Below are 25,320 nucleotides of genomic sequence, written 5' to 3' on the forward strand. Positions count from 1 at the left end.
ACAATGGTTTTCTGATGATAACGTGAATACTGGGGCAGGTATTGGTTTGTGGCATTCTTCTGGTTGTGATGGCCATTGGAAACTTCATAAATACAGTAGAGACATTAATGGTGAAGTCAAGGTTTAAGGCTAAGATGAAGAGAAGTAAAAGCAAAGCAGAACTCGACTAAACTTGCTAACTTATTATATAACTACAGCTTTATAGTCTCCAACTGTGGATCTTTTTCCCCATTATTTGTTTTACTTTCATAAATTTTGTTTTCTTGGGGCAAAAGTGACCTAAGAGTCTGGAAAAAAAAAAGAAAAAAGAAAAAAAAAAAAAAAAAAAAAAGGGAGCGCCCTTTCTTTGTGTAAATGGAAGTGGGACTTGATGGATTGAATCGTGTTTTCAACTAACACTTGTTGGGTTTCCAGTTATCAGATCCTTAAAAATGGTGTTGAACTTAAATTTGTATCTTTGTCTTTGTTCTTGGTACTTCCTCGTCAAGGTTTCCATGGCTATACAGAAAGGATCAATATATTTTACCAAGAATTTTTGGGCTAATACCAAGTAATCTTCTTGGTCTTTTTCTCCATTGTTGATATTCGAACTCGTGACATTAAATACAACTTTTTTTAACTTTTTGGGTAGGTAGTACACTTGTGTTGTTCTAAGGATTTACGTGGTTTGGAGAAAAAAGAGACAAAACAAAAGAATAGAGAGAATATTATATGGTTTTGTAGACAAGAAAATATAGGCAAAGCCTAATCAAAAAGGAAACTACACATGCATGTGATCAGTTACTTAAACAGAGATCTTAATCTTTTGAGTTAATGGTGAGATCACATGTGAAAATGTAGATTACATGTTGGCTTTTTTATAAGGTGACCCTCATTATACGTAATTAAAACAAAAATAAATATAAAGTTGAGAGTCTAATTAATAAAAGAAAACAACAAAGGCACATGGGTAGGACAGGCTCATTGGTGTATTTTATACACAACAACTACATTGTAATATATGTGTATAATTAGATACATATACATAATATATACAAATGATTGCACGTTGGGGCAGCTGTGTAAGAAGACACAAAGAGGTGAAAGCAAGTTGGCAATCAAAGTGGTACTTACTCTTTTCTTACCTGTACCCATTTCCTCCATTATTATTCTCTCTATCAAAAAAGATACAGAATCTTTTCTTTTCTTCTTCTTCTTTATTTTTTTTTCATTTTTTTGGGTGTGATCATGCTGTCTCAATCCATGTTTCTATATTCTCTTATATTCAAATATAACCATCTCTTCTTCTTTTTTTTACTACTATATAAATTTACAGTAAATTCTGAACAGTTTTCTGAAAGGGTATTTAAAGAAAAAAGCAAAAAAAAAAATATATATTAAAAACAAGAAGGATGAACAATGAGTTAACATGAGAGTGGCACGAGTCATGTCGTTGTAAGTACAAAAGCCTGCACATGCTTTTGATTGTAAGAGCTAAAAAATATATAAAAAAAGGAGAAAGTTGAAACAAAAGAACAAAACTTTGAGCGACCCTGTTTAACTGATTGTGACACCAAAATGAATAATGGCTTATCGGATTGTATTTGTGGGCGCCGCAAAAAGGATAACAAAAAAACATAAAAACACAAAGAGATTCTTCTCTTTTCTCTCTTCTCCTCTCAAAACTATAGGCTTTTGTTGAATGAGTCTTTCTTCTCAGTCAAAAATAAATATAAAAGCAACGTGAATAAGCCAATCTCAAATCATCTATCAATTCATATATGTTTCTCTTGTTTATCAAGGAAGAAAAATAAATAAATAAAAAGGACTCTTTATTCCCCAATTAACCAATCAACAAATGTTTTAAGAAGAAAAAAGGAAAAAAAAAAGTGTGAGACTTGCTGATGAATTACAACTCCAAATAATCTAAAAGACTAGAGCTTTTCATGTGGGTGTGTGTGTGTGTGTGATGAACAATGGTGTTGAAGAAGAAAACAATGAACAAGAGAAGAAACAAACAAGAGAGACAAAAGGGAAAGAATGTGAAAAAAGAATTGTATTCACTGAAAAAAAAAATCAAAGATCGATGAGAGCTTTGATTTTTTTTTTTTTTTTCAGTTTGTGGTGTCAGATGTGTGTTTGTGTGTTTGTGTTTTGGGTTTTTTTGGGTGTTTTTGTTTAGAAACTATGCACACATAAGTACATTTTTTTCTTGAAACAATGGTTCTGTTTTTTTTTTTTACTGAACCATTGTCAAGAAAGGTGGCTCGGTGTGGCCATTGCCTCCTCTGTTTGCAGGGCTCTGAAACGCAATTTCGAAAGCCGCGGACTTCTCATCCTCGTCTAGTTCTTCTTCATCCATCTCCTCTTCTTCTTCCTCCATGTTGTTATAATTGTGAGACTCTTCAATCTTTTCATACTCACCTATCATTGACCCTTGTTGCTGCTGCTGTTGTTGTTGTTGTTGTTGTTGTTGCATCAGCTCTCTCATCACAAGGTCTTCTGGCTTCAATTCCAACAAATCATATTTCAGTTATCAAAGAACACAAACCAAATCACATTTTGAGAAAGAAAAGCAAAGTTTATACCTTTTCTGTTCCTTGTGGACTTTCCTCTATAGGCTCCACCTCCTCACTTGAAGCAGCTGACCCATGAGGTTGAACGTTAACAACTCCTTCTTGAGGCAGTTTCACCGCAGAGACCGGACTCTGCTTTTGTTCCTGAGGTAAACCAGAAGAAGTGCTTGGACCGCCTCCACCACCGAGTACCTTGTTGCGGTAAAGAAGATCGAGACGGTGAAAGTAAGGACACGTCTTAGCATCTTGAGGACGTTTCTTGTTGCTTTCTTTAACTTTCTTGTAGTACTTGTTTATGTTTTCCCATTTCTCTTTACATCTCTTTGCGTTTCTGTTGTATCCCATTCTCTTCATTGAAGTAGAGATCTCTTCCCATAGAAGTCCTTTAGGGACATTATCTTGATACCTTGGTTCCATTCCACTTCTCAAGTTTATAAGCGCTAGTATCTCCGCCTTTGGCCATCTTGATGATGAAGGTAATGATGATTGTTCCGAGCTCACCATCATCTCTTGTTGTTGTTGTTGTTGTTGTTGTTGTTTCTGTTCTGGTTGATGAGGAAGATGAGGAGGAGGAAGAATCTGTTGTTGCGGAATCGCCATTATTGGTTGTTGTAATTGAGACTGAGCTGTTGATAATGGTGGTTCTTGAGCACGTTTAGCGGCTGGGGGCGGTTGAGGCGGTTGATGGGGCGGTTGAGGCGTTTGAGATGATGATAAGGAAGGAGGTAATTGAATAGTGTGACCAGTAATTTTCTGAATCAATGAAATGATTGCGGCGTCACGAGAAGCAGAGGCGGCTCGTTCTTGAGACATGACCTCATGCTCTCGAGCTAACCGAGACATCTGTTGACGTTTCCAAGCTTCTTCACGATCGAGACGTTCTTGTTCTCTCTTCTCAAGCGCTTCCAAGAAACTCCTTTGCATAGCCGCTTGCTTCTGCATCACTTGTCTAACCAAACCTTCGAATAGTTCCATCATCTTACCTCCTCCGCGATTCCTACGTTTGCGTTTGCGGCTACTTGAACCGGCAATGTTAGCTTGATCCACGTCCATATCGTCCTCCTCATCATCATCAGACCCCACTCCTGAAGCCGTGGATGAGCTATGAGACGAAAAAGTAACTCCCGGAAAGGTCGGAGCCATTGGAGGAGGAGGCTGTGGAGTAGGAGTAAAAGAGACAGTATGCGTTTGAGGCGGTTGCGGTTGCGTTTGCGGTTGCGGTTGAGAGAATACGGGAAATGGAGAAGAAGAAGAAGTAGGCATGAGAATGGGATTAGCGACGGAGAGAGGAGTGACGTCGAGGGAAGATGAAGGAGGAGGAGGAGGAGGAGGAGTAGTGTTGAGAGCTTCAAGCTGAGAGAAGAACTTGTAAGCTTTACCATCATGACGACCACCACGAGTCTCTTTAGTGCGTTTGTAATATTTCTGAACGTTTTCAAATTTCTCTTTACATTTCTTTGCACTTCGTTTGTAACCTAACTCCAATAGCTTCCTGTTCAATACATTAAAAATAAAAATTCAGATTCTGTGTTAATTTTTTTTGGGTTGTCGATATTAGCTGGTAAAAAAAAATAAAAATCATGTGTACTGTTCGATCGAATTATTTAAAAAAAAAAAAAAAGAGTCTTGGGATTTACAAAATCGAAAACGTCCCAGAAACTCATGAGAGCCAACTCTGTAATAAACAAACAGTTCTTTAAATTTTTCTTTTTCTTGGGGATGGTGAAGATGCTTTGATCTCGAATATATTATTATTTTTATATACCAAACACCCAAAAAAAAAAAATTATACTAAAAAAGAAAAAAAAAACACATGCAAATGGATCAAGAAACACCATTGATGAACAAGAAATGTAATGGAGCTAAGAGAAATAAAGAGAGAGAGACCTGGAAACATGTTCCCAAAGAGGAGCTTTGAGAGTAGCATCACGAAAAGTAGAATCCATATCGGATCGGATCCGAAGAAGAGCAAGTGTTTCTTCTCTCGGCCATCGAGTTCCCGATGAAGAAGACGCACTTCCTCCTCCTCCACCACCACCTAATCCTCCACCGTCATCAGCCGCAGCGGCTGAGAATCTCATAAGCTCTTCTAAGTTAGCAGGAGGTCTTGAACTAATCGGTGAAGCTTCCTCCACAACTTCATTACCACCACCACCACCTCCACCTCCTCCTACTTGCTCCATATCTCTAGATTTCACCAATCTTGATGGTTTCACCAATCTCTTTCTCTTTCTCTTTCTTCTCTAGCTAGAGCTCACAGTTTGGTTTAATATCTAGCTAGATAAAAACCATTGATGATGAAATAAGAAGAAAGAGAAGCAAAGCTAAGCAGCCTTTTTTTTTTTTTTGTATATAACTGCAAGTAGCTAGGGTATGGAGAAAGAGAGAGAGAGAGAGATGATGAGGATTACGAGGATGATGATGATAGATAGAGAGAAAGAGAATGAAAGCAAAGGAAGAAGTTAATAAAGCTGAAGCCCTCTTCTAACTTTGCAGCAAATTATTGTTAAACCCACTTTTCTTCACTCTCTCCCTTTTTCTTTATTTATTTGTTTTTTCTTTTTTTTCATTATTCTTATTATTATTTGTTTAGAATAAAAGGTCCACATCTTTTTATTATTACATTAAATTAAAATCCAATTTTGTTGTGTATTATTATNATCTCTTTCTCTTTCTCTTTCTTCTCTAGCTAGAGCTCACAGTTTGGTTTAATATCTAGCTAGATAAAAACCATTGATGATGAAATAAGAAGAAAGAGAAGCAAAGCTAAGCAGCCTTTTTTTTTTTTTTATAACTGCAAGTAGCTAGGGTATGCAGAAAGAGAGAGAGAGAGAGAGAGAGAGATGATGAGGATTACGAGGATGATGATGATAGATAGAGAGAAAGAGAATGAAAGCAAAGGAAGAAGTTAATAAAGCTGAAGCCCTCTTCTAACTTTGCAGCAAATTATTGTTAAACCCACTTTTCTTCACTCTCCCCCTTTTTCTTTATTTATTTGTTTTCCTTTTTTTCATTATTCTTATTATTATTGTTTAGAAAAAAAGGTCCACATATTTTTATTATTACATTAAATTAAAATCCAATTTTGTTGTGTATTATTATTATTATTATTTATAGAAGGAATGCTTGGATCCGCAAACATCTCATTGCCAGTGATCTGATTCATTTTTCTTTTTTTTGGGGGGTTAATTTTTCTTTTTTTGTTTGGCAAAAAAAAATATATATAATAAACACAAAATCATGTGCCTCCCATGTTGTTGTCCTCTCCCACCATCATGTCTAAGGTGTCCACGTGGCGTTGTCTAATTGGTAGGGTATGTGACAATCAGATTTTTAGGGGAAGAGGGAAGGACAAAATTGGAATTTAAATAGTTTTTTTACCCGATTTGAGCTGGACCAGCCTTGTCATCTTTCCCCCCTCTACTCTCTCTTCCCTCTCCAATTCAACAGTCTCTCTCTCTTTTTTTCATTTTGTGTAATATATACACAGTTATAGAAACAGAACTAACAACAGGAATGCCAAAAAAATAAAAAAAATAATAATAGTAATGGAAAACTATAGTAAATTCAATTCAATATCAATAATTTTATAGCTGAGTAAATTTGGTAAAAGCCTAGCTGAATAATGCAAATTATGAAAACTGTTACATAAAAGATATTATAACAAGACAGACTAGTAATTTTATTCAGATGGTCAAGCCTTGTCGAATTGACAACTTTAAATACGATTAGTAATTCTGCAATATTTTTCTATAGGATATATCACTTTGATAATTATAAACCATAAAAGATGTTGTTAAAATAAGATTTTCATATTTTTCGTACTGTTATTTTGAACCAAATTTTACTATTTTGTATTGTTTATCCATTTTTTTTACCAGTAAAAAACTTATAGTTATTGATCAAAACCTTCTATGACATATACATTAGTTTCCTTTGATTTTATCTAAAAACTTGGATTTTTATACTCCGTTTAAACAGGAAAATAAAAAGCCAAACCCACTACAAAGTACAAACACTATCATCTTATGTTTTGAATTTGCAGCGGATTTAACATAGAATAATTGATTTTGTCTAGATAACAAAGCCAGGAGAGACTCATTTGTATGCCAAAATTTTGTCTAAGTGTTCTCTGGATGTTGGCATATAATGAAAAACGTTGGTTTGCAAAACTTTTTTAAAAATAAATAAATGAGATGTCAGACTTAAATGTTTTTGAACCTACTGTGCTATGTTTTCTTTTCTAATTTGGTGTCTACATGTAGGTCATGAATGGTTGCTAGTTTTTAACTAATTTTTAGATTTTAGTTTTTAGTTTTTGAATTTCGGTTTTTGATTTTATTAGTTTTTGATTTTTGGTGTAGATTTTAGTTTTTGCAAAATCTTGAGTGGTAACTTGATTAGTTTTTGTTTTATGTATAATAATTATTTTTAGTAGTAAAATAATGATTATAAATTTTTATTAAAAGATAAAAATATAATGATGCAAACAAAATACGTTTATTGCATATAGAAAACACATTATTGAAAAACTATTATCATCATCACCATTTCAGGCTTTAGTTTGTTTTGGAATTTAAGTAAATTAGAATTAATATATATTAGAAAAAAGAGAAGAAAAAAAAAACTCACGACTGAAAAACCCACAAAATGTGGTTTTTAGATTTTATGAAGGAATTGCTAATATCCTCCGAATCCTGGTTTTCCTAAATTTTAGGAAATCTATTTTTTGATAATCGTGAATGGCTTAAATAATGGATTTTGCTGAATCTAAAACTAAAAACTGATACGTAACATTATTAGAAAAAGTTGAGTCCTTTGGATTTTTAAGATGAAACTGTAGTATGTTCATTTTCTTTTATGTTCATCTTGATATATCAAAATAAAAGTCACGATGATGATATTTGTTTTGGTACCCAGATTTTTCGACAGAAAAAGTACAAATACTACAATCTAATAAAGAAACCTCATAACAATTAGGTGAAATAATGGGGTAAGTACATTAGAGGTAGTAAAGAGTGTGGTGAATAAAAGATAGGAGGGAGTGATGAACAGAAAATTGAATAGCCTTATATCTAAAATTAGTTGCAAACTGAAGACATTGATGCAGACACTCACACTGTCACATTATACAACTCTTAAATACCTCTCACCTACACATATAATGCAAATATATATGTATATATTATATTATATATATATATATATATATATAAAAATTCACATTTCATTATCATATTACCAAATTACACGCTACACAAAAATAGACATCTGATTTCTAGTTATATATGAAAAGGAAAATAAACTATATGCTTGATATGTCAGGCAAATAACAAAATAGTTGAACAATTGTTAGTGGAACGAATTAAATTGAATTAAAATTCTCGTGAAATTGTTATTAAATGTAGAGAATTTAATTTTAGTAGATTAATTTTTTTATTAGTAATTATGATAATAGTGTACTGTATATAGCGAAATCAATTCTTGAAAACTTAAGAACTTGAAAATTCGATGAATCTTTTGAGTAGTTAACTTTAAAATATGAACAAATGGTATATATATACTATGTATTCCTTATAATTTTTTTTTAACAAAGACTAAAAATTAGAGAATGAAAGATGCTAATAATAATAGTGGTTTGAAGAGAAAGGAAGAAAAGTAAAAAAAAAATAAAGAGTACACGAAGGAGAAGGAGAAGAAGAAGATGGGCGGTGGAAGTGGAGAACTTTCTTGAAGGGGAAAGAAAGAGAGAGAGAGCGGCGGAAAACACACAGCTGTATTCTCTCCTTCTTCTTCCCCACTTTCACATGCCTCTCCTTNAAATAAAAGTCAAGATGATGATATTTGTTTTGGTACCCAGATTTTTCGACAGAAAAAGTACAAATACTACAATCTAATAAAGAAACCTCATAACAATTAGGTGAAATAATGGGGTAAGTACATTAGAGGTAGTAAAGAGTGTGGTGAATAAAAGATAGGAGGGAGTGATGAACAGAAAATTGAATAGCCTTATATCTAAAATTAGTTGCAAACTGAAGACATTGATGCAGACACTCACACTGTCACATTATACAACTCTTAAATACCTCTCACCTACACATATAATGCAAATATATATGTATATATTATATTATATATATATATATATATATATAAAAATTCACATTTCATTATCATATTACCAAATTACACGCTACACAAAAATAGACATCTGATTTCTAGTTATATATGAAAAGGAAAATAAACTATATGCTTGATATGTCAGGCAAATAACAAAATAGTTGAACAATTGTTAGTGGAACGAATTAAATTGAATTAAAATTCTCGTGAAATTGTTATTAAATGTAGAGAATTTAATTTTAGTAGATTAATTTTTTTATTAGTAATTATGATAATAGTGTACTGTATATAGCGAAATCAATTCTTGAAAACTTAAGAACTTGAAAATTCGATGAATCTTTTGAGTAGTTAACTTTAAAATATGAACAAATGGTATATATATACTATGTATTCCTTATAATTTTTTTTTAACAAAGACTAAAAATTAGAGAATGAAAGATGCTAATAATAATAGTGGTTTGAAGAGAAAGGAAGAAAAGTAAAAAAAAAATAAAGAGTACACGAAGGAGAAGGAGAAGAAGAAGATGGGCGGTGGAAGTGGAGAACTTTCTTGAAGGGGAAAGAAAGAGAGAGAGAGCGGCGGAAAACACACAGCTGTATTCTCTCCTTCTTCTTCCCCACTTTCACATGCCTCTCCTTTTTCACTTATTTATTACTTATTTACATGTGATGTGTTCTTCTTTTTTTTTCTTTTCATCACTTAATTATTAGTAATAATATTCTTAACTAAAAAAACACTTAAATATATATATTAAAAAAAAAAACAAAGTGTGTAATCAGACGACGAGGTGGTAAGAACATGCTCACGGAGTCTCTTCCTTGATTTCTGAATCTCTCTAGTCTAAAAACCCCATCTCTCTTTCCTTTTTTTTCATCTTTCTTTACATAGAGATCTAGATCTTAGGGGGGTTTGATTAACCCACTAATAATCTTAACGTCTCTCTCTACGACCAATAAATCTGATCTCATTAGAACACAAGTTGTCAAACTCATTACTTTCCCAACTTGTGTCATACGAGGGACTTACCAAAAGATAACAAGTCAACATCATTTNATTGTTAGTGGAACGAATTAAATTGAATTAAAATTCTCGTGAAATTGTTATTAAATGTAGAGAATTTAATTTTAGTAGATTAATTTTTTTATTAGTAATTATGATAATAGTGTACTGTATATAGCGAAATCAATTCTTGAAAACTTAAGAACTTGAAAATTCGATGAATCTTTTGAGTAGTTAACTTTAAAATATGAACAAATGGTATATATATACTATGTATTCCTTATAATTTTTTTTTAACAAAGACTAAAAATTAGAGAATGAAAGATGCTAATAATAATAGTGGTTTGAAGAGAAAGGAAGAAAAGTAAAAAAAAAATAAAGAGTACACGAAGGAGAAGGAGAAGAAGAAGATGGGCGGTGGAAGTGGAGAACTTTCTTGAAGGGGAAAGAAAGAGAGAGAGAGCGGCGGAAAACACACAGCTGTATTCTCTCCTTCTTCTTCCCCACTTTCACATGCCTCTCCTTTTTCACTTATTTATTACTTATTTACATGTGATGTGTTCTTCTTTTTTTTTCTTTTCATCACTTAATTATTAGTAATAATATTCTTAACTAAAAAAACACTTAAATATATATATTAAAAAAAAAAACAAAGTGTGTAATCAGACGACGAGGTGGTAAGAACATGCTCACGGAGTCTCTTCCTTGATTTCTGAATCTCTCTAGTCTAAAAACCCCATCTCTCTTTCCTTTTTTTTCATCTTTCTTTACATAGAGATCTAGATCTTAGGGGGGTTTGATTAACCCACTAATAATCTTAACGTCTCTCTCTACGACCAATAAATCTGATCTCATTAGAACACAAGTTGTCAAACTCATTACTTTCCCAACTTGTGTCATACGAGGGACTTACCAAAAGATAACAAGTCAACATCATTTTGACGGGTCACACAACATTTTAGTTTAAAATGGTCCTTGTAATTTCCATGAATTTTCACATCCACGAATCCTTTTTTTTCTCTCTTTTCTTACAAATCATATCTACATTTTCGTGGCAGCAAATAAATACCTTACAAAGTCAAAGCCAAGGCTAAAAGAATTGCTTACACTATTAAGTAACTAACTCACCAAAATCTAACTTTGGGGGCTATATTTTGATCATCGCATTAACTATGCGACCCCTTTAAATAGAAGCCATGATGCTGCAACTGCTCTCTCATCATAATGTCAATTTCAAAGGTTTACGACAAACAAGTAACATAACCTGGGCTCACTTGCCAGTGTGTCAGAGAGTTCATGACAAGTCAACTCACACCACAACACTCTGATTAAACCCACAGTTTTTAGAACACACACACACATCTTAAAAATCTATCCAACCAAAGACCTTTCCTTAAATCCGCACTAAATCCATAAACCTATGGACCACTTACCTCACCCCTACTACTAGTGGATATATTCTTCTTTAATATATTAAACATAGTAAACCCACAAATATTATGTGGCTATATCAAGATTGGCAAATGTAGTAGATGGGGAAAAAAACAAAAACCATTCTTAACACAGATAGATAGAGTTCAGTGGTAAAGATTTGTTGTTGTGCACATTACACTCGTTATCTCAACAGGAAGAGTTGAGTTTTGAAATCTCAGATGTACAAAAACAAAAAGTTAAAGTGGAATAAACAAAAGAGTGACAAATTCAATTTGGGGATTAGCATTCTAAGGTCAGACAACAGTTAAGGTACTGGATCTTACCTATGTACAAGCACAGGATAGAGCTGGCACAACATGCTTAGAGATCCAGTATCCACCATAACTCACTGGGAACTGATCGTGGAACCCAAAATTACCTTCCCACACTGCCCAACTGTTAATCTGAGCGGCTCATTAGTAGAAGTTGGGGTTGCTCTGCAACACAACCGTCGTGGTGCCTGATAGAAACATTTCAAATCATCAATTGCAAATTACTAAAACAAGAAAAGAAAAATTAGGTGATCAAATGATCAATATAAAACCTCACCAAGTGCCAATTTTTACTCAGAGGAAATCCGTGGACCTGAATCTTTTCCACTTTGTGCAGAGGAAGAGAGCGTGGAAAACAAAGAAGCTTCCACTTCAGATCATCCTTTATCGAGGATCTCAAGTACGTTCCGAGTGTAGCATTGCCTTTTCGTCCAACTTTCAAAAAGAAGCGGATAGGCTTCTTACAGAGAGATGAAATTGGAAGCTTTATGTCAAGATCAAACTCACCTGGCTGACTTATGCCATTCCAGGCAGAGAAGGAAAGTTCAGCTCGCTCGAGATCTCGTGGTAGGACGATACTCGGGAAAACTTGTACAACATAACCAAGAGATATCGAAAATGTCAGTTTGAGTGTATGATCGTAGCAGATGGATCGCTGCAAAACACTACTGGGATCCAGACTCATAGCTCTTGTCAAGAGTTTCAAACTATCTAATGTTGATAACCCCGGATAGAGAGGATTAACAGCTTCAACGTGATGAATTGAAACAAAAGGTGCAATGGGATGAGAGGACAAGAGACCATGAGCATCTCCCTTAATATCCCACTGCCACAAAATCATGAAATCAGCATTGTCATATCGAAGAACCAATAGAGATCATAGACGCAGAGATGATGTAACATACCTGGTGAAAGCCAGGCTCTCTGGACAAAGGAACTCCAAGTTCGGTGATGCAGGCGTGGAGACGATCATCACTGCCATATAGCTTAGGGTATCTATCGAGGCAATCATCGTGAATGCGAGATAGAGCTTCCGCTAAAGGGTAGCTAATGGCAATGCCACCGCCTCCAAAGGCCATATTATGACTGAAGTAAGAGTTAGCAGAGTGACTCTCGGAAGGGTTTCCAATATAAACCATCTCTGAAGGATCGTACTTGCTTAACACGGCAAGAAGATTGTGAACATTAAAGATAGTGTCGTCATCTCCAAGAACAAACCACCGAACATCAGGGAGAGCAAGTCGAAAAGTCTCCATCGCAATGCGTGAAATGCGAAGTCCAGAAGGGTGACCAGTGGGATTAGTGTAACGAAAACGAGAACTGTCCTCAGAGACAATAATAGGAGGAAGTGAATCATCACCTTCTACAGGAGAAACTTGCTCTTCAAGCCAGACGTGACCACGCATCTGAGAAGGTTTCCACCATAACCTCACAAGTTCCTTACGACGTTCCCAAAGCTGTGAAGATCCAGCAATCCCAAACATCAAGTGTTGCAGAGACAACCGATCAAGTCTATCAACCTCCGAGAGAGTACGATTTCTAAATTCATGATCAGATAAAGGAAGAGCTGGGAGAGACGGCTGAGGAGGAGGATGAACCTTAATCGGAGTATGATGATACCGTTTGTTCCAGAGATGATTGTCTTCCCAATCTCTAAGGAGATGCCAGCAACGAGAAGTGATCGGAGAGAAGACGAGAGAGAGCCAAGCGACGGAGGCGAGAAGAAGAGCGGAGGTAGCGAGTAATGCGGTGGCGAAACGAGTGAGACGACAACGACGATTTCGAGAGCGAGAGATTGGAGAAGAGCAAGGACGGTGAGGAGGAGAAGAAGAATAAAGGTAAGGGATGAATGAACACATGACGGTGACGATTAAACGCATCGCCCCAACCGCACATTTCCGCCGCCGAGCGACGACGTAGTACGACGGCGAATCAAGATTCCGATCGAATTAGGGCACAGGGTTTCGACCGCCACCGTCTCTAATTTTTTTCCTCTCTCCTTCGCCGTCGCTTTGACCTTTGAGGGTTCGATTTTGATTTTCATAATTTTGGGGGCCGATTTTGGTAAGAAAAGTTTGCCCAGTAAAAAATTAAAAATTAAAAAACAAATGGGCCTACAGTTAATGGGGGATATAATAAGTGGGCCTAATAAAGGCCCAATTAAGGTAACAGTATAGTGGTACGGTCTCAGTCTAGTGACCACATCTCATATGATACACACTTCAGTTCAGTTCCCAGGTGGCATATAATTGTACTATCGGAAAGCCCAACGACCGTCACTGTCATGTCAGAAAATCAGATTCGTTATCTCATCTTTTCATTTATTCTTTTTGTTTTTCTATTAATTGTTTTAAATCACTACTTTAATTTCTTTTGATTTGGAGGAGACTGGGAAGCCAGATTTGACTCTCGACTTTGTGCGGATCGCAGTTGTAGGTGGAGTGTCGATCGACACCACTTGATGTCAGTCGACACCAGCAAAAATGGGCATCGATCGACACTGTAGGGTAGTGTCGATCGACACCAATGCCAGTATCGGTTGACACTAGGCTGGTGTCGGTCGATACCTCCCTTCCAGTGTGACGATGTTCGTTTTCCTGGTTTGTGTGTTGTGTTTGTTGATTGTTTGGAACATTAGAGTCATTGTTGCTTGTATGTATAGCCCAGTAGATGGGAAGATTGCCTCACTGAGTATTTATCAAATACTCATGCATCTCAATTTGTGTTTGTGGTGCAGGTAAAAGCAAAGTTTGATCATGGAATCAAGGCAATGAAGAGAAAGATGTTCTAGGGACTCGATTGGATGTTGTTTGGCGTTGCTAGAGTTGGTTTTTAGAACTTGTTAGGTTGTCGGTTCCTTGTTTTTCTGTTGTTTGACATTGAAATGGTTAGGATTGGATATTGGTTATTCTATATTGGATTATTATTAGTTATTTAATTAGTATTGTTATTCCACTGTTGTCTTGTGATTGTGGTTAGGTGGCTAGTGGATATGGGACTACTAATCGTAGTTAATTATTATTATTATTAAAAAAAAAAAACAGGTGAGGTCATTTCAATTATATAACTATTTGAATTTAGGTTGGCATAAAAGTTTAAGCTCTTTTAGACTAATAAAGTTGGAACTAAAATATTTATTAATTTATTAATATATTAAAATATTGCTTAATTTCATTATCTCAGAAAGAATTAACTTTACAAAAAAAAATGAAAAAACTTTCACGAAAGCAATAATTGTCTAAAACCCAAAAAATTTAAGCAATTTGAAAAATAGCAATATTTTTTTTATGCAATATACTGTAAACTATTAGAGATTAACTTCTAAATATAATACAAAAATGCAAATTGACACACACAAAAAATCTAGACTCATAGTTATAAAATTATTTTTGTTATATGTTTATACTTTTTAATTTTGGAATACCTATGTATTTTTTAAAAAAAATTGTGAAATGTGTTTGAACGACACTTTCGTTAAATAGATGAAATATATTTTTAAAAAAACTTTTGATATAGTATAAGTAACAGATCTTTCTCTTTTTTTTTTTTTCCTCAAGTAACAGATCTTTCTTCTTCTTTATTTAGAATTGTGGACTTCAATGAGATAAGTAATTCACAATAAACAATACATCGGTGTTTCCGAAAAATAACTCTTCTCAGTCCTCACCTACTCGTTGCTGTTGTGATTAATATTGTCGCAACTCACAACAAGGACCAGCACAAATCACGAAGAGAGAAAATGTACTCCGTGAAGAATGATTAGATGGGAAATGAAAGCATCAAATAAAGACCCGCATTAAACTAAAAAGAAGCATGAAAAATGTGTCGGTGAGTGGTTGGGTTGATTGGTGTCAATTTCAAGGAAAAAAAATTGTGTATGTACACACACAAATGTACAAATACTTGATACTCAAGCGTCGAAGAAGAAGAGCACCACCTTACACGTTTTTGTATGTAGAAAATGAAAGATAACGACATCACATCTAACATCTTTACTTGACGACATCTTTGGATTCAAAATTAACTTAGGAAAACGAGTATTTTAATACTTGGGGCAATGATTCTCCGATCCCACTCGTTCTTTTGCCGTTGAATTAATGTATATACATCAACTTGACAATATATTGTGTGTATAATTAAAATTTTATGGTTTAGAGAGTAACGAATAAGATACTCGTATGCATGTACCCGTGCACAATCTTGTGTCAGTCCGGTTGGTAGTGCGGTGCCTTATTTCCATTGTTTGGAGAGAGCATGTGTTTTGTTCTCTTTGAAAATCATTACAAAAAAAGTTGCTTTATTTATGATTGGATTTATACAAGTCAAGAGAAATTTACGTCTGAGAAAAAGCAAAACAATGTTTTTTTTTCACGAAAGCAATTAATTAGTAATTACCGACAAAACACTATCTTAATTTGCTGTGAAACACTCTCTTAGCTCTGCTGTTAAAAACTATTAGCAAATCCTGTTAAAAACTATTAGCAAATCCTGTGTAACTTTACCGAACTTGTTGACCAGATTGCTAAATATAACAATAGTTAACTACAATAAACATCAACGTAGCAATAACTAATTGTTATTTTTTTTAGAAATTAGTCACAATAAATCGAAAATTGTCAATTTTTTTCTGATCATTGATTTCGACCGTAATAGTTATCAGAATTTTGAATATTTTCTTACAGTTATGAAATTTTTGCTTGCTAGTATGGCTCACTGAATTTAATTGTTATGTTAGTTTGAAGAATGTAAGACCATCATTAATGGTGGAACTCATGAGCGTTGCTAAAAAAAATAATATTTTAATTGAAATAAGTGTAAATCAATAATAAGTGGACAATTATATAAACAGTATAAGAATCGTTGCTTCCCACAGCAATCTCAGAAACGATTTCTCGTTTTTTGACATTGAAGATTTTGGTATAAACTATATAGTATAATAAAGTTTTAATGTGTTGTGTAGGTGTGAAAAAACTAAAAAAAAAAAAATAATTAATGAGGAACAAAGTGGGTATATTTCATTCTCATCTCAATCAACTTCGAGACAACATGCTGAAACGAATTTATTAGCAAGAAATATTCTGAAGGCCGAAAACAGTTTGGTCTTATTTTAAAAAATCTGATAAATAAAATGCATTTTTGTCACACAAACAAATTGAATAGAGAAATCATCAAACACGTGAGATGATGACTCACAAAACGATCCAACCTATATATTATGGTCCCCATTTCGAAACTTCCCATCTAAATTTCGTATTTGACGGTAGCGTGGCAACTTCGAAAAGACTAAACCATAAGACCGATCGAGGTGCATTCACTAGTCGCCACTACCGTATAATAAAAAATTGAAACTTTCAATCTCCTTTTGTAGAAAAAACAACAAATACAAAACAAAATGTGTATACGTGAGCAAATAATACCCATAAATATTATTAATGATTGGACAATATAAAAAAAAAAAAAAAAAGCAAAACGGCAAAAAAAGTTTTTTATTAAAGAGTGTAATCGTAGTGGTTATAACGTCAGTGCAGCTTCTTCTTCTTCTTCCTCTAATTAATCACAACTGGTCAAACTCTGCTTATCTCTCTCTCTCTTCTTCCTTAATCCAAAAACTTAAAGAAACCATTTTAATCTTCTTTCTTCTTCTTGTTTAATTACAAACCCACCAAACACACACATTCCTAAAAAATCAGATCTTCATTCTCTGATTCCTTTGTTCCTTCTTTGTCGGCTGTTACAAAAACTCCTCTTCATTTTCCAAGAAACCCACTTTTTTCTCCTTATTAATCACAGAACCCTCCTCACTCAAACTCTCATACCATTTCCAAAATGTCTTGTTTCTTAAGTTGTGTCCGTTTCGATATCACAGCCACAACCACAATCACCGACAACAACAAACCCACGGTTCAGGAATCTGGTTCTGTCTCCGGTGTGACTTGTTACACATGGGACGACGTTGAGTCTCTCACTTCCAATTTCTCTAGACTTATTGGTTCAGGTGGCTACAGTAGTATCTACTTGGCTCGTTTGTCTGGCTCTATCAACGCTGCTCTCAAGGTTCATGTTAGTAGTCATCGTCTTTACCAAGTGTTTAGGTCTGAGCTTGAGATTTTGCTTCGTCTTCAACATCCTCACATTGTTAAGCTTCTTGGTTACTTTGACGATTCAGGTTCCTTTCTCTCTTAAATCCGTTTTAAAAATTCAATTAGATTAGCTAGTTTAAGGATCGGTCCCCGATTTTGTTTTAGATTCTTTAAATTCTTGAGATTTGTTGATTCATCATCAAGATTTTGATTAATCAAGAACTGGTCCTATTGAAATTATTCACACTCATAAAAGTCAAATACTTTTATAAAGTACTAAGCTTTAAGCTTTATTCTTGTCTTGTCCTTATGCAGATTCGTTTCTTTAACCATTTAGTGTTTTCACTTTTACCCTAATTGGTTTGGAGTTGATTAGCTTTTCATTGTTGCAAATCATTTGTCTTTTAAGTGGGGTTGTTAGTGTGAATCTAATCTTGTTGTTGTTATTGTTGTCTATCTTTCAGAGGAAACTGGTGCACTTTTACTAGAGTACCTTCCTCAAGGTAACCTCCAAGAGAAGCTTAATCGCAACAGCAAACAAGTGTTACCTTGGAGAAACCGTACCGCTATAGCGTTTCAGGTTGCGCAAGCAATTGAACATATTCATGAGAAATGTAGCCCTCAGATTGTGCACGGAGACATCAAATCCTCCAATATCCTTCTTGACAAACATTTCAACTCCAAGCTATGCGATTTCGGTTCAGCAAAGGTCGGGTTCTCATCGATGGTTCAGCCTTCTAAGACGATGTCAACGATGTCACCACGTTCCAAACAAGTGATGATGATTGGTTCTCCAGGTTACACAGATCCTCACTACTTAAGAACCGGGATTGCTTCGAAGAAGATGGATATGTATGGGTTTGGAGTTGTGGTTCTCGAGTTGGTTTCAGGGAAAGAAGCGGTTAGCTCTGAGAGAGGTGAGATGCTGGTGCACACAGCAGCTCCATTGATCCATGAGATTCTTGATTCGAATGGATATATCGAAGAAGAGAAGATGAGACAGTTCTTGGATCCGAGGTTGTTGTCAAGGGACGCTAGTCTTGATTTAGAAGAGGTTAAGACAATGCTAAGTGTGGCTGCTTTTTGTCTTCGTAGCGCTCCATCGTTGAGACCATCGGCTTCTCAAGTAGTCCAAACTCTTGTCAAGAAGATCCCGTCTTTGTCTTTCCTCGGTTGTGGAAAAGATGAGTGATATATATGTATATAAAATTAACCCGTGTGTTTTTAAGACGATGAGGTTTAGGTAGTGATTTGTCGTGTGTAGGTCTAGTTGGTTTGTACAAGACACAGAAAGAGATGAGAAGATTTGAGTTTTGTTGTATAGGAGATTCTGCCAAAGCAACCCGAAGAAAAAAGGAGGGTTCAATTGCTTCTGCTTAGTGATGTGTATAGTAAAAAAAGCAAAACAACAATTCGTGTGGATTGCATTTTGTAAACATTAATGGTGTGATGATGATACAAACGATTGAGAGAATTTGTTTGTCCTTCATAAACCGAACCAAATTAGCGGCGGTGGCATATAAACCAAACCAAATTAGCCAAAAGGAAACGAGCTGAAATTTCGGTAATTTAATTCAGATCCGGTTTATTTGGTGAAACATATCGAAAAGAGGAAACATGAAATTTGGTAACCGGTTTGGTTAGGAACTACCAGAACAAAATAATTAGTGGTGGAGCATATAAAACCGAACAAAATTAGCCGAATGGCTCGAAACGAACCGGAGATTTTGCTAATTTAATTCAGATTCAGTTTATTGGACAAAACATGAAATTTGGTTAGACTTTACCAAATACCAGCTAATATTTTCATTCTGAAGTTCTTTAATAGAGATTATCTGAAATAAACCAAAATTAAAGCAAAATTCTTGTAAAAGTTGATAATAAACCAAATTGAATTTACTTCCAGTTGGCAATCGAACCGCTACGTGTCCAAAAATCAACCAAACCAATTTGACTTTTTAAATACCGAAATTTGTAAACCGAATCGGACTGATTAAACCGAAGCCGTGAAAAGTGAAAACGGTGAGCTTTGTCATATTTGATCTGAAGCAATGTCGTCTCGTGCGCTAACGTTGTTACCTTCTCCGTCTCTGGTGTCGGTGAGGAGCACTAAACTCGGGCGGAGTGTCAGTAACGGTGGCCGGAATTGGTCGGGACTCACTAAATTGTCGGTGAAGTCTAAGAGCAGACGAAATTATGGTCTCTGCTGCAAGGCGGAGCTGTCAGAGCTAGCTCCAGTCGCCTCTGCTGCTTATGGTGTTCTTCTTCTAGGAGGCGGTCTCTTCGCCTGTAAGTTACTGATCTCATGATTTCTGACGTTTTAGTTGGACTTCGTTTTTGGGCTCAATTCCACTAAAAATTTTGAACTTTTTGTTCCTCAAAATTGAAGATAGCAAATCTGGAAGCAAAGGTTCCCTCTTTGGTGGTTTGACCGGTTCTGTTCTTATGGCATCTGTAAGATCTCTCTCTCTCTCTCTCTTTGTTTGTTTCTAGTTGCTGCTGCATAGCCTGTTTAATCTGAACTTGTGCTTTGAGGAAGCTAGTGAGGAATTAAGTGCACTAATGAAGCTAGTTTTGTTTAAGTTCATTGAGAAAAATGGTGTTTTTGTCTCTTTAGAGGGAGGAGGCTTAAGAAACTATCTCAATCTTAACATTTGATCTGTCATAATCTTCGGATGATGTATCATACCCCTGTTCCTTTAAACCATATATAATTGAATTATTAGAAGGTGGTTGTTTGATTCTCTTATATGCCTTTTTACCTTGTAAACTGAGACCCCCTTTTGGTCAGTAATATTTTTGAAGGTCTGATCAACCTTAATAAGTTTGGAAGCTTGTCTGATCAACCCCTGTTTGTTTTCTATGTTTGCTGGTGTATTGTATCTTCTTGATTGTGTTCCTCCAAAGTTTGTCTTCTACAAAAACCTTGGTTTCTCATTTGTGCTCTGTGTTTCGGTTCTATGATCAATAACTGCGTAAGTGAAAGCATCCACATATTCTTGTTCAACTGAGCATTCCAATGTTTGGATTTCTTTATAGGCTTACTTCCTTACTAAATCGCCAGAGACAAGAGTTCTTGGTGACACCATAGGACTTGGCGCTGCCTTCCTCTTTTCTTCTGTCTTCGGTAAGCTCCTCTTAAGAAGATTTGCTTTGATGTTTGCATGTATGTCACAAATCTCTTCTCATCGCATGGGATTTTCTGTTCTTTCTACAACTGTCTTGCAGGATTTCGTTTAGCATCTTCCCGGAAACCAGTCCCAGCAGGACCGCTGCTACTCCTTTCTGTCGGCATGTTGTCCTTCTTTGTAATGGCGTATATGCNTGTTTTTGGGCTCAATTCAACTAAAAATTTGAACTTTTTGTTCCTCAAAAATTGAAGATAGCAAATCTGGAAGCAAAGGTTCTCTCTTTGGTGGTTTGACCGGTTCTGTTCTTATGGCATCTGTAAGATCTCTCTCTCTCTCTCTCTCTCTTTGTTTCTAGTTGCTGCTGCATAGCCTGTTTAATCTGAACTTGTGCTTTGAGGAAGCTAGTGAGGAATTAAGTGCACTAATGAAGCTAGTTTTGTTTAAGTTCATTGAGAAAAATGGTGTTTTTGTCTCTTTAGAGGGAGGAGGCTTAAGAAACTATCTCAATCTTAACATTTGATCTGTCATAATCTTCGGATGATGTATCATACCCCTGTTCCTTTAAACCATATATAATTGAATTATTAGAAGGTGGTTGTTTGATTCTCTTATATGCCTTTTTACCTTGTAAACTGAGACCCCCTTTTGGTCAGTAATATTTTTGAAGGTCTGATCAACCTTAATAAGTTTGGAAGCTTGTCTGATCAACCCCTGTTTGTTTTCTATGTTTGCTGGTGTATTGTATCTTCTTGATTGTGTTCCTCCAAAGTTTGTCTTCTACAAAAACCTTGGTTTCTCATTTGTGCTCTGTGTTTCGGTTCTATGATCAATAACTGCGTAAGTGAAAGCATCCACATATTCTTGTTCAACTGAGCATTCCAATGTTTGGATTTCTTTATAGGCTTACTTCCTTACTAAATCGCCAGAGACAAGAGTTCTTGGTGACACCATAGGACTTGGCGCTGCCTTCCTCTTTTCTTCTGTCTTCGGTAAGCTCCTCTTAAGAAGATTTGCTTTGATGTTTGCATGTATGTCACAAATCTCTTCTCATCGCATGGGATTTTCTGTTCTTTCTACAACTGTCTTGCAGGATTTCGTTTAGCATCTTCCCGGAAACCAGTCCCAGCAGGACCGCTGCTACTCCTTTCTGTCGGCATGTTGTCCTTCTTTGTAATGGCGTATATGCACGACAGTTTACCTCCTATATACGTACCTGATCCGTTACCTTTACCTTAGCCTAGATGAGAGCATTTGGTTGATAACCTGAGAGGAAAGCTCTCAAAAGTATGAATCAAGAACAGTTTTTGCTTTTTTCCCCACACCAATAAATTGCAAAGCTGTGTGAGGCTAATGTGGAGAGAATAATGTTTGTTTCATATGCATCTCCATTCAAGAATTTGTAAGTGACTTTGTTTGATGTTGAAATGATCCAAATATAAAGTTTGATGTTGAATGATCCAAAAGAGAAAGTTATAATATTTTGTGGACCATACTATTGAGAATCGTTGGGTCCTAATAGCTTCCCTTACAACTTAGAAGCACATTTTTTTTATGGACAGTATATACACACTCCATCTGAAAGTGATGTACCATCTGCTTTGTTTGATCTAAGAACTACAACTTTTCGGGACTTTTAAAGAGACTATCAGAATCTATTGTAGCGCAAATAAATTTGACTAATTACGGTTACTGTAATATTATAGTATTGAGTTCGTGTGTTCTTAAGTAGCAGTAATCTCTTGAGCAGTGGGAGTATCGTCATACACCAGTTCCTCAACTGGATTCATCTCAGCCCACGTAGCTGCATCTGCATATCCCAGCTCAAACAGCTTTTCTAACACCTCATCCTCTGCTGGCTCCAGTGCCCAATTTAATAGCTAAGTATCAGGAAAACCAAGATTAACACACTAACACTCAAAAGAGAAGGATAATAATCTCATTAGAGATTTAGAAGAAACTGAGCACTTACTTGTCTAGCTGTTGCCCTGTTTAAAGGGTTGCAATCTGGGCAGATCTCAATACCCTTTAGTTTGAAATTACTCGCGGAAAAAGCACAAACTCGAACCTGTGAAAGATTGATGCAGAAAGTTCAATAAGCTCTATGGAACATCTACAGAAGTCAAATGGATTGAACATATAAAAGGGCTTCCAATATTTGGAAAAGGCCACACACACTCTCTAGCAGCTCAAATATACATAATGAACAGCTGACAAGCAGGCGCCTAAGATAGAGAAAATGAGAACAAAACAACACAACAGTCATGTACATACTGTTTTAGCAGCCGCTGTTGGTGGCATAAATAATGTCAAGCCTCCATCAACACAAACTCGATTACGGAACATCGTTGCAGGTCTTGGTGCAAGATATCTGCATGTGTTTTTAATTCTGGTTGTTAAAGTTTTGTTCTCCAGAAAACTCTCAAGGTTTCAAAAGCAAAAAGAGTGATATTTTACCCTGGAATAAAAGAAGATGTGAAAATTGCATTTATCAGATCGCTCTTGGAGTCAAACTGATCAACTAGTAACCCTCTAGGTCTCCAAAACACCTGTGTGATGGCAACTACAACACAGTTGAATGATCAACAACGTCAGACCCGAAGACAAGTAAGGCATGAGGAATACAACTCAAAGAAAGAAGACGTTATTCCTCACCTCGAATTCTCCCGTTGGATCTAATGTGAATATCATCTGGCAGTAACCTCTCCATGGATTCTCTGAGGACAGCCTAAAACAACAGGAACTTGTATGTAACTTAAAGCCAAACTCCTCACAGCAAATAACAATATACTCTAAAGCTAGGTAGATGATTTGATTGATATACAAAAAAGAGCAGCAACACCTAGGAACTTATACAACTCCATGGCTCTAAACATTTGTAAATGTACTGAGAAAGAAGAAGGCTCATTACCCCAAGACGGAACGCAGTGCCATTGCGTCGACAATCATCAGCAAGCTCCTTAGTAGCGTCAAGAGCTTCTCGCATAGAGGCTCCTGAGGTTATCACAGCACAGACAATAGCACCAGCAGAAGATCCTGCTAAAGGAGTAGTTTCCTAAATCAAACACACAACAAACAAAAATCATGTTCCTTCCTCAAAATCATAATGGTTTATAATAAAACACAATCAATCCATGAGAACAAAATGAAGCACCTTGATGTAACCCTTTTCAATTAACAACTGAGCAACGCCAAGATGATAAGGAAACAAAAGACCAGCAGCAGAGAAACTAAAACCAGGACTTGTAATGACTCTCCTCTCTTTCTCCGCTTCAACATCCTTAACCCTTTGTTCCCATATCACCGCTGGCTCAATCTCATCCTCAATCACACTACCTATTCTATCTCCATCATCAACCGTCGGCGTCTTCTTCTGAATCTCCTTAGAAGACTTCAATAGTCTCGACGCAATTCCGATGAAAAGCTCACCGGTGGCAACAGCGAATGATCTCTTCTTCTCGGAATCTGTGGAAAAGTTTTGATTTTGGGGAGACCCATTAGAAGAAGAACAGCATGATAACCTAAAGGCGAGAGTTTTCGAAGAAAGGTTGAAGCTTTTTCTTGCACGCAGAGAGATGAATGGGGCGGAACGGAGAGACATCGCCATGGAATTAATGGGGTCAAGCTTTGGGTTTTGGAATTTTTTTCGAAAAAAGTTAGGGATTTTGAATTAATCACACGATCATCGCAGCACACAAAACACTCATGAGGATGTGACTCTGTTTGGTTTCGTGGCGAAATTAGTTTGGTGAAGTTGGAGAGGAAACACACTTAAACGATATACAAAAAGAAAACTTTGTAGGTCTCCCAAGGAAGCAACGTTTGGCGAGAGTCTCTGTTCAATCCAACTCTGTATCTAGCTTCTCTGTTTTAGGAGAGAATCTAGGAAGGGCTGATTTAGGAAGGTCAAAAGAGTAAAAACATGATTCTGATTTGATGGTTTCTGTTTCGGTTTCTGTTTCAACCATACCGAAAGTGTAATTAAATTACCTAAATTAGTCATGCCGGTCCTATCGTATCGACGAACTACTTTTTATGGATCCAACCAGAAATGTTGGCTTTAAAAATTCAAGTATCTGACTAGATTTTGGACGTCATCACGAACGAAAGAAGTAATAGTCGAGCCTTCATGTAAGAGTGGAACATGAGATTCACGACGCTCATGCGCCGCGACCTCGTTGCAACAAATGATACTCGTCGGATTTCGGTGGAAAAAGCAAACTATGTTGCTTCTTTCAAGACCATAATATAGCATGTCCTATATATTAAAGTATATACATGATATTTTTTTAATGTTAAAGAGTATTCAATTTATATAAATAAGTGTCTAATGGCTATTTCCGGATTTAGGCCCATTACAATTCTCTTAGGGCCTAAACCGAATACATCAAATCAAACAAAATTACAGAACACAAAACCAACTCGGTTTCCTAAACAGGTACATGAAATCCTAATCCCCAAAGAAAAACTCTGTCGGAGCTGCCGTCCAAGAATTGCGGATACACACCGGAACAGGACCTCCAGTGTGTCTGGACGCTGTGAGTCGAACAGAGATGGTGATCTAGGATCCGTTGTCATCCCGCCACCGTAGAACTGTAGTTGACGAGGAAGAAGATAACCGAGCTTACCTTTGTCGAGGAGATCCAAGCTTAGTCGTGAGAGAGGAATAGTGGTAGGGAGTAGATCTGCAAA

General features: G+C 36.0%; 6 protein-coding genes across 8 annotated transcripts in view; 3 read left to right on the forward strand and 3 right to left on the reverse strand.

The window, feature by feature from the left end:
• The window catches only part of LOC104777334 (transmembrane protein 120 homolog), a 4,526-nt gene extending 4,068 nt beyond the window's left edge, over positions 1-458 (forward strand). Inside the window, exon 11 of the transcript XR_766261.2 lies at positions 253-458. The gene's annotated coding sequence lies outside the window, so the exon portion shown is untranslated. The remainder of the gene's footprint in view (positions 1-252) is intronic.
• LOC104777335 (trihelix transcription factor GTL1-like) lies at positions 2,184-5,085 on the reverse strand. Of its 2 annotated transcripts, none has more exons than XM_010501560.2 (3): positions 4,443-5,082; positions 2,568-4,047; positions 2,184-2,485 (listed from the first exon to the last, which is right to left on the reverse strand). In XM_010501560.2, the coding sequence occupies exons 1-3, from the start codon at positions 4,736-4,738 to the stop codon at positions 2,219-2,221; spliced, it is 2,043 nt and encodes a 680-aa protein (XP_010499862.1). In that variant the 5' UTR covers positions 4,739-5,082; the 3' UTR covers positions 2,184-2,218. The 2 variants fall into 2 exon arrangements, with proteins under 2 accessions (XP_010499862.1, XP_010499863.1); XM_010501561.2 differs by having other exon boundaries at positions 2,340-2,481; positions 4,443-5,085.
• Positions 11,217-13,464, reverse strand: LOC104777336. Its single transcript, XM_010501562.2, has 3 exons — positions 12,326-13,464; positions 11,698-12,246; positions 11,217-11,608 (listed from the first exon to the last, which is right to left on the reverse strand). Exons 1-3 carry the CDS (start codon positions 13,298-13,300, stop codon positions 11,495-11,497), a joined length of 1,638 nt encoding a protein of 545 aa, XP_010499864.1. The 5' UTR covers positions 13,301-13,464; the 3' UTR covers positions 11,217-11,494.
• Positions 16,938-18,984, forward strand: LOC104777337 (probable receptor-like protein kinase At1g33260). The gene is made up of 2 exons (XM_010501564.2): positions 16,938-17,586; positions 17,965-18,984. The coding sequence occupies exons 1-2, from the start codon at positions 17,247-17,249 to the stop codon at positions 18,690-18,692; spliced, it is 1,068 nt and encodes a 355-aa protein (XP_010499866.1). The 5' UTR covers positions 16,938-17,246; the 3' UTR covers positions 18,693-18,984.
• Positions 19,503-22,087, forward strand: LOC104777339 (protein FATTY ACID EXPORT 4, chloroplastic). Of its 2 annotated transcripts, none has more exons than XM_010501567.2 (4): positions 19,503-19,789; positions 19,890-19,954; positions 20,540-20,627; positions 21,722-22,087. In XM_010501567.2, the coding sequence occupies exons 1-4, from the start codon at positions 19,552-19,554 to the stop codon at positions 21,865-21,867; spliced, it is 537 nt and encodes a 178-aa protein (XP_010499869.1). In that variant the 5' UTR covers positions 19,503-19,551; the 3' UTR covers positions 21,868-22,087. The 2 variants fall into 2 exon arrangements, with proteins under 2 accessions (XP_010499869.1, XP_010499868.1); XM_010501566.2 differs by lacking the exons at positions 19,890-19,954; positions 20,540-20,627 and adding exons at positions 20,883-20,947; positions 21,533-21,620 and having other exon boundaries at positions 19,505-19,789.
• LOC104777338 (patatin-like phospholipase domain-containing protein 4) lies at positions 22,098-24,520 on the reverse strand. Its single transcript, XM_010501565.2, has 7 exons — positions 23,783-24,520; positions 23,540-23,683; positions 23,284-23,356; positions 23,086-23,191; positions 22,903-22,999; positions 22,601-22,696; positions 22,098-22,508 (listed from the first exon to the last, which is right to left on the reverse strand). The coding sequence occupies exons 1-7, from the start codon at positions 24,233-24,235 to the stop codon at positions 22,353-22,355; spliced, it is 1,125 nt and encodes a 374-aa protein (XP_010499867.1). The 5' UTR covers positions 24,236-24,520; the 3' UTR covers positions 22,098-22,352.

Source organism: Camelina sativa, chromosome 3 (assembly GCF_000633955.1).
Source record: "Camelina sativa cultivar DH55 chromosome 3, Cs, whole genome shotgun sequence".
Classification (NCBI taxonomy): Eukaryota; Viridiplantae; Streptophyta; class Magnoliopsida; order Brassicales; family Brassicaceae; genus Camelina; species Camelina sativa.

What these genes read in the sequence shown, in the direction of transcription:
- LOC104777335 (XM_010501560.2), bottom strand. Translation starts at nt 4,738, where the DNA reads ATGGAGCAAGTAGGAGGAGGTGGAGGTGGTGGTGGTGGTAATGAAGTT. An exon ending in CTTTGGGAACATGTTTCCAG is followed by an intron (nt 4,048 to 4,442) that starts GTCTCTCTCTCT and finishes TGTATTGAACAG; the next exon opens with GAAGCTATTGGAGTTAGGTT. An exon ending in GTCCACAAGGAACAGAAAAG is followed by an intron (nt 2,486 to 2,567) that starts GTATAAACTTTG and finishes TTGGAATTGAAG; the next exon opens with CCAGAAGACCTTGTGATGAG.
- LOC104777336 (XM_010501562.2), bottom strand. Translation starts at nt 13,300, where the DNA reads ATGCGTTTAATCGTCACCGTCATGTGTTCATTCATCCCTTACCTTTAT. An exon ending in GAGAGCCTGGCTTTCACCAG is followed by an intron (nt 12,247 to 12,325) that starts GTATGTTACATC and finishes ATTTTGTGGCAG; the next exon opens with TGGGATATTAAGGGAGATGC. An exon ending in TGAGTAAAAATTGGCACTTG is followed by an intron (nt 11,609 to 11,697) that starts GTGAGGTTTTAT and finishes TGTTTCTATCAG; the next exon opens with GCACCACGACGGTTGTGTTG.
- LOC104777337 (XM_010501564.2), top strand. Translation starts at nt 17,247, where the DNA reads ATGTCTTGTTTCTTAAGTTGTGTCCGTTTCGATATCACAGCCACAACC. An exon ending in TGGTTACTTTGACGATTCAG is followed by an intron (nt 17,587 to 17,964) that starts GTTCCTTTCTCT and finishes TCTATCTTTCAG; the next exon opens with AGGAAACTGGTGCACTTTTA.
- LOC104777339 (XM_010501567.2), top strand. Translation starts at nt 19,552, where the DNA reads ATGTCGTCTCGTGCGCTAACGTTGTTACCTTCTCCGTCTCTGGTGTCG. An exon ending in AGGAGGCGGTCTCTTCGCCT is followed by an intron (nt 19,790 to 19,889) that starts GTAAGTTACTGA and finishes TCAAAATTGAAG; the next exon opens with ATAGCAAATCTGGAAGCAAA. An exon ending in GTTCTGTTCTTATGGCATCT is followed by an intron (nt 19,955 to 20,539) that starts GTAAGATCTCTC and finishes ATTTCTTTATAG; the next exon opens with GCTTACTTCCTTACTAAATC.
- LOC104777338 (XM_010501565.2), bottom strand. Translation starts at nt 24,235, where the DNA reads ATGGCGATGTCTCTCCGTTCCGCCCCATTCATCTCTCTGCGTGCAAGA. An exon ending in TTGAAAAGGGTTACATCAAG is followed by an intron (nt 23,684 to 23,782) that starts GTGCTTCATTTT and finishes TGTTTGATTTAG; the next exon opens with GAAACTACTCCTTTAGCAGG. An exon ending in ACATCTTCTTTTATTCCAGG is followed by an intron (nt 23,000 to 23,085) that starts GTAAAATATCAC and finishes AAACACATGCAG; the next exon opens with ATATCTTGCACCAAGACCTG.